We start from the raw sequence: 7,656 nt of genomic DNA, 5'->3' as shown, positions 1-7,656 counted from the left end.
CCGCATGAGTATTCTCATACTCATCATTGTAGACAAAATTTTCCATGTTTAATTTATTAGATGTATAAAATATATTAAATATTTAAACATAACTTAAGCCTCTTTTAGATAGATATGTTCTAACTCCTTACATGCCCAGTTTTCCTTCGGAGGATTAATCAACATCTTAGACTATTCAACATCATAGAGGGATTCACATGAATAATATATCTTATTAGTCCCTGCCATCTGGCATCCGGCAGGGACTATAGTAATCGATAGGACCCCGACTTAGCATTAGTTGACCCCTGCCCTTCTCTGTTATACGGCGGTTAGAGCGGGGATATCCTAAGTTTCGTTTGCACTCATTCTTTCGCCATCCTTCGCCATCTTATTTGGCCTCTTCCCGAGGCGGAAGAGGCCGGACCATAGCTTAAACTCGTATTTAAGCACAATCGACTGGCCCTGACCGTGTGCGGTTTCGTTTTAATGCTAACATTAATTCGTTAATGTTTAATGTTAAGTCATACAGCCGGGGTATGCCAAGCTTTCCTAAGGTATTATATCCTGTTGGCTGTTACAAGGTTGTGCTTTGGTGTTAAGCTGCAGGTGTCCTTGGCTGCCGGCAGGTGTCAGGAGGGCGGTCCCCAATATCAGGAGGGCGGTCCCCAATATCAACACCTTGCATCTCTTCTCCCACTTCCAAATTGTTTTCCCGGACTCTTCCGCTTCTTTTCTTAGACGCCTTCTGGTTTCATTGTTTATGCTTTGCAATAGCTTCTGCTAGCAATCATAGTTCAGCAGAGAGTATTTCATTCATATTGCAGGCGAGCGTTTGTTAAATTGAAGTCATTCTTTCGTGCCCGAGTCCTCATCTCCTTTCGTCTTTTCAGATGGGTCCGCTATTCAATCTGTCTCACAGGTAATTTACTATGTCACAAATTTAGTTTCAGAGCAAGTAATTTATATAATTTTTCTGCAAAGCCAGTGAGCTTCAGGTACTAACTCATGTTCACGTACCTGCAGGGTTGTGTTGGCTCCCATGACTCAATGTCGTGCGCTCGACAACATCCCGCAGCCCTGCCACGTGGAGTTCTATTCTCAGAGAACCACGAGAGGAGGCCTCCTCATCACCGAGGCAAACGCAGTCTCGCAGCAAGCCATTGGGTACGCTCTCCTCATTAGCTACGCCATTTCTTTCAGTGATGAAATAAATCGAGAGTGCTTTGGCATGCAGTTTCTCCTGAAAAAATTACATTGATAATGAAAGACTTTTATGTAATGCTATGGTAAATTTTCATGCAGAAAAAGAATTGATAATATGTTGCCTTTGTAAATCCAGCGTGGTAAATTTTCATGCAGCAAATTTTGCTGCAATACTGATTCTCACAAATTATGGCAAATTTTTGTGCAGGGAAATTTTAAATTTTCATGCCCATGAAGCTATGAAATGCTTGCCGATGAGGGGTTGAAGGAGGCCACTGTGAAGGAATGACTGCAAACAGGATTAAATTTTGTCCTTTTTTTTTCCATTCCTGGAAATGAGTGAATAGAAGACAGATCTTGTTACTTTTCATGATCAACTTTCGGTCTCCTATAAACCTCAGTTGATTTGTTAATTTCCGCGTTTATATTTCTGCTATTACAAACCTAATTTAAACCTATTTTGTTTCGTGTGTTTTTCTAATTTTTATTTCACCTCTTCATTCCTTATAGCATACCAGACACCAGATATAGTAGATTAATTTCGTATTTCCCTTCCAGATCTGGTTCTTCTCGAGGCTCGTTTTACTGCTATTAGAAGCCTATTTTGTTTCAAATGTTTATTAATTTTCCTTTATCCCTTTCATTCCATGTAGCATAGAACACACCATATATATTACAAATATTTTACTTTTTCTTTCCATTTGCCTCCTACTTTATACCAATTCTGATGCACGATCCAATTGTTTACAGCCTCTGAGATATTCATTTCATTTCATCTACAATTCGTATTCAGGCCATGAAAACTTAAAAGGACTGTCAAAAAATTCACAGATGAGGAGACTATTTATTTACCTGGAGAGAATGTAAGGTGTTGACCAGAAATATCATCCGGCTTGGTGCAATTCATGGTGGATGAGATCGTCTGTTCCTCATCTCTGCATCTCTTCTTCTCGGCTACTAATTGAGGTGTGCTGCCCTCCATGGGATGAAGGATATGCCCACAGACTACTCGAGTAAGAGCAGAAATCATAGCCAGCATATCCTTGGAATGATGAACGCTGCAAAATAGGCTATTTGCCTCGGACAGATCTTTTCCCCCATTTGTTAACACAGGTTTCATCGATCCCAGGTTTCATCAGATTACATGCAGATTTGGGTACGTGGCTGAGGTACTAGCATGCTCATGCAACAGTATCCCATGGTAGTAGCTTGGTCATGACCCACGGTATAACATGGAGGAGGTGAGGCATGTGGCGTTCATGGGAGGGCCCACATGGTCCATGACGTCTTTTTATCATAATATAATCTGAAGCCTAGTTTTGCCATAATTGAAAATTACCCCGGCTCTCAAGAAAATTTGTAATGATTTCAAGCACATTCAAACCATTTCACTGAAAATTAAAGTGGGTTGCTGTTACTGGTGCAGGACGGGCAGCATTCGGTATTGGGATTATCTGTTTTCTATAGTAGAAATTTGCAAAAAGTTTTTAATAGTATCATATGGCATGTAATTGAGCTCCTGCATTTATCATTTTCACAATCCTTTTTAAGGGAATCACATGTACTGAACATTTTATGGCCGTAGAGTCTAAAATCGAAAACTTATCAAATTTTGGAAAATCTTTCTCTGGGAAAATCTTCGCAGGCGTAATTTGAAGCCTTTCTTGGATACCACCGATAAAGCTATTGGGAAAACTATGAACTTCACAGTAGAAAGATATAAGATGAACTTAGACGAGGGCGCAGTGATTCCTAATCAAGTTGGTGGGAGATTAGGAGTTATATGATTGGTTTTATGAAGCAATGTTGGGAAAACTACGAGGTAACAATGCCTGCAAACGAGAACTGAACTCTTAAGGAGGAAAGTTATGCTCTGAACCACTGAATATGTAGTCTTTTTTCTTTTTTTAATAACTGAATGTCCACTAGCTAGGTTAGGCATATTTTTTCACTATTCTAAGGAGTTGTGTCAAATTCTGCTGAACAACCTGTTATAACACACACACTTGTTGTCCAGACACTTGTTGTCCAGAATGTGCCTGAGGTGTATTGCAACAGGTCATACTAGTTTTCTTCTGTCTTGGCTTGAACTAAGAGCTTGCCAGCATAGCTATGACACATACTAGTTTTCTTCTGTCTTGGCTTGAACTAAGAGCTTGCCAGCATAGCTATGACACATCTCAACTTAGTGCAGGGACTCGCTGCATCGCAGCTATCCTTGTTAATTATGATTTCCAAACGTGTATGCTGGGAACAATAACAAAAGCATCGTTGAACTTTTAATTTAACCGAGAAAAATTAATAAAAAGCCATAACATGCAAGAGAAGGAATGTTTTTAAAGCATCAATTCCTATTCAAGATATAATGTGACTAAAATTAATTTCCATCCATAAAAAATGAAAGCGATAAAGCTATCTCAAGGTTCAATGCTTTACAAAAAGTAATATAATTTTTTCATGAAAATTAAGGGTTTAGATATGTTTCCCATTTCAAGAACAAATCATCAACACTTTTAACCCACAATTACAGGACAATGAAACTATTAGAAATGGATAAAAAAAACCAAAAAAAATTATCGCAATTCAAATACACCCAACTTATAATGTAAACATCAAGCTTATGTAGTCTATCACGCTTTGTCTCTATGGTTTCAATGATTATCTTAGAGCCAGATGTTGCTTGAACATAACAATGCGTTGCATCATGTTCCCTCCTGAACTTGTACTTCCCTCTTGCACACATCATAATGTATTACTATCTAAAAGTGTCAAGGGATAATCTAATCAAAAATATTTTTCTAGTTTTTTTGTTACAGATTCAAAGTTTTTTTCAGAGAGAAAAAGCTGAATGGATTATATTAAGAAGATATAAAGATCATGAATACAATGGGGCGAGATGCCACAGCCAGATAATATATTGTTTCAGAGATACAATGAAGGCGAAATGCCTCAGCCAGGTACCAAACCATATTGTGCAAAACCATATATAACAATCGTGAAGACATAGAAGCATATAATGTCAACCAAAACTGTTGAAACCAAGAGTGCATGCAGAGGTAGATTATGCCCCAAAATTGTCTGATAGTGCTGGAAGATCTGCCCAGGATGAGGCAGATAAGTAGAGAAGATCAAAATAAACAGATATATTAAAAGTCTATATGAGAAATGAAACTGTATAGTAGTCGCCAAAAGAGACCAACTTAGGACGGATCAGGCAAAGACCCCCGAATTATAGGAAGAATGGAGAAGAGCGGAAGGGGGCAGTCCTGAAAGATGCGCCGGTTCCGCCACTTCCAGATATTCCAACAAGATGTAATGAAGAGAGCCTGCCAGATTGGGCATTGGGAGCCCCACCAGGAGAAAGCTTCCTGTACAGAAGAAAACAACTTGTGAGGAAAACCGTAGATGCAGGAGAGTTCATACCAGAGAGCAGAGGAAGCAGTGCACTGATTCAAAGTTATTAACAACATATCTACACTATTAATCAAAAAGCGCTGCAACGAAATAATCATATGTTTGCCTAGGATTTTCAATCCTTTCAATTATAACTTGCAAAAGCTTTTCGTCAATCTTGAATGTTATAAAACAATTGTATTATTTCTTACTCTTCACCCCGAGGAATTTGATCTTGCATTCAAGACTAACAACCATTTCTAATGCTTTGTTGCCCATTTACATAGGTTCCTATAAATTGTAAAGTAGAAGGCATCCCCGACACATATTTAGCTTTGGGATGGATAGAATTCCTCATAAATTGTAAAGTAGAAACTGTCCCTTTGCATAAACATAAATAAATATATATTTATTTATTTATTTATTTATTTATTTATTGTAAAGTAAAAAGCGTCCCTATATATTAATTCTCAGTAAATTAAAAAATACAAAATTATGATATGAAATTATAAACTATTAATTCATATATATTTACGAAATAAGATTAAAATTTTGGGTACCAACGTTCTAATAACGCCTAAATTATTTCTCTAGATGCGTCACATACTAGAGCATGCACTTAATTATATGTTATCATAGCTGGAAATCATGAACTTGGGCTGGATCATTTCAAAATGGAACTTTTTATCTTTTAGGGTTTGAGTATCATGGTAAAGAAGAGGTTTACATGGATTTTAATAAGTTAATAAAATTTTAAATAAAATTTAACAAATATTTTGTTTTGGTTTCAATCTCACATAAAAGGTTAGCATACTTCACATGTATATTAGCTAATTTGTTGCATAGTAAATGAACTCACTTGAACTTTAAATTTTTTCTATTTGGATTGTTTGATATTTATATTAGTTAATAGTTAACTTGTTGGGTAGTAGATGAACTGATTGGAACTTTAAACCTTTTCTATGTAGGTTTCCTATGTATTATACAATACCATGTATCTTCCCTTTTACATAAGGAAAGTTAGTCAATAAATAATATATTCTAAATAAAGGTACAAAATATAATATTTTTTTTGGTTTTATTTTTAAATAATACAAGAATTTTTTAAAAGTAAATTTTGCAAAAATTTTAGAAAATTATCTTATATTTTATTTTGATGTATTTTGACTAAAGAATTTAAATTTTGTTGGTGTCCTTTTTTCAACTATTAAATCGTTATTAATTTATTATTTTACTATTTTATAAATTACTTTTCTTTTCAAAAGCATAGAAGTATTAATTTACTAACAATCAAAAAAAAAGTGAGATCATTAAATCTAAAAGAAAATATTTACTTTATAACACACTTCAATGTACAAAGCTCTTATAAAAATTATTAAAAGAAAGTTCACAAATATCACAACCATTTAACATTTGAGTGTAAAATTGTTTTCTCTTAGCTTAAGCTCTTGTTTCTTAAGATCTGTGGTTCAAGTCACTTTTCTAACTCATGCAAATTTATAATTTGTTTGTTCAGTAATTTCTTATTATTTATTCATCCGCTCTCACTCACATGTTACATAAATATTTATTTATTTAAAAATATAATATAATAAATTATCTTCACTCAATTTCCACGTTTCATATTTTCACTCTTAAATATTTCCTTAATATTTTTTATTTAACTTCTTTCAATTCATTTTTTTTTTTCTTCACAGTTCTATTTCAATTTGAATTCTTATTGATTTCTTCTCCTTGATTTCTAAATCGATTAGTAATTAGATTTAGTTAATTAATGATTACTTTTTCCATTTAATAAACATTTTATTATAATGCATTTATAATTTTTAATAACTTTCAATTAATTTGATAATCTTTTGAATTGTGAAATACTAAATAATATTGTTGTTCATTTATACCACTTACGTTTAATTAACCTTTTTATCTTTATAAAATGCACAAATTATATTATTACTTTTTCATTTAAATAAATTATGTATATATTAAATTAATTATGTTTCAACTTTTCAATAATTTTCTTTTAGTATATATTTTCTAATTCATAATTGATACTTGGTGCGATGGTTGTCATGTCCTTCAAAAATGATTGTTTAGTATTCCTGCGGTGTCATGTTTGACATTTCCTTTCAGCATCCACCTTTATCGGTGTAGAAAATGGTGTAATTGTTGAGAACATTATTATATATTAAAAAAAAAAATTATTTGAAATAAATGTTATTTATATTTACTTATATAATAATAAATATTTTGTATCCAAAAATTACATAAATATTGATTAAATGTATTAACCTATAATTGTTTTTGTGTTAAATGAGTTTATTTTATGTGGCATGGAGATATGTTTGTTATATTTCTTACTTATATTCAACATTAGCAAATAACATCATAAAGGTTGTTCTAATATCTTTGACCCTTATTATTGAGTAAGAGGAATAGTCATTGGTCATCTTCCCAAATCTACGCGAGAATCTCATTTCAATTTCGTTAAGAGAAAATATAACCCCTAACAATCTTGCCACGACTTGTAGGTATCTATTATCTAACCCAAATCCCTTCAATAAACTACCTATTATATGGTTAAAAAATAAAGTAAAATTTTCCAATATTATAAAATTAACTATATTGTAAACCATATTAATATTTATATTATTATTATAACATCAACTACAACAATAAATCATGAATTAATTCTTAATTAAATAAAATGTAGCCATCTATTCTATTTTATAACAAATAATAAATTATATTATTTTTAATAAATAATATTATGTTTATATTATTCACTTACTTAAGTGATGATAATATTATTGCATCTAGGTCTAGTATAGAAGAGATGTTGTAATGTCATGTCCTATAAACATCTTCATTTTATCAAATTACATACAATAAAAATAAAAGTAAATTTTAAAAAAAGTTAAAAATTAAAATTAAAATTATTAATTGAAATAAAATTAAGGTAAAATAATCCGCATCTGTACCGATGGACGTGAAATAAAGTCTTACCGAAGTGGAGATCTTGGGTTCAAATCTTGTGCTACCCTGCCCGGTAGTCGGGTGAATAGTAGACATGTAAACTCA

At 32.9% G+C, this 7,656-nt stretch overlaps 1 protein-coding gene across 1 annotated transcript; it reads left to right on the top strand.

The window, feature by feature from the left end:
- The first annotated feature begins 631 nt into the window (after nt 1-631).
- Nucleotides 632-1,555, top strand: LOC149145190 (putative 12-oxophytodienoate reductase-like protein 2A). The gene is made up of 3 exons (XM_089449778.1): nt 632-901; nt 1,006-1,146; nt 1,394-1,555. The coding sequence occupies exons 1-3, from the start codon at nt 873-875 to the stop codon at nt 1,449-1,451; spliced, it is 228 nt and encodes a 75-aa protein (XP_089305904.1). The 5' UTR covers nt 632-872; the 3' UTR covers nt 1,452-1,555.
- The last annotated feature ends 6,101 nt before the right edge of the window (nt 1,556-7,656 follow it).

This window comes from Pinus tabuliformis, chromosome X, assembly GCF_031772625.1.
Source record: "Pinus tabuliformis cultivar Carrire ecotype Pingquan chromosome X, CPIR1, whole genome shotgun sequence".
NCBI classification, from domain to species: domain Eukaryota; kingdom Viridiplantae; phylum Streptophyta; class Pinopsida; order Pinales; family Pinaceae; genus Pinus; species Pinus tabuliformis.
Note: the sequence above shows the minus strand (reverse complement) of the source record. Positions and strands in the feature narration are given on the sequence as shown.

Bases quoted from the DNA above. Each gene is read 5' to 3' on its own strand.
- LOC149145190 (XM_089449778.1), top strand. From the start codon at position 873: ATGGGTCCGCTATTCAATCTGTCTCACAG. The intron at 902-1,005 runs GTAATTTACTAT...ACGTACCTGCAG, and splicing joins CTATTCAATCTGTCTCACAG to GGTTGTGTTGGCTCCCATGA. The intron at 1,147-1,393 runs GTACGCTCTCCT...ATTTTTGTGCAG, and splicing joins GTCTCGCAGCAAGCCATTGG to GGAAATTTTAAATTTTCATG.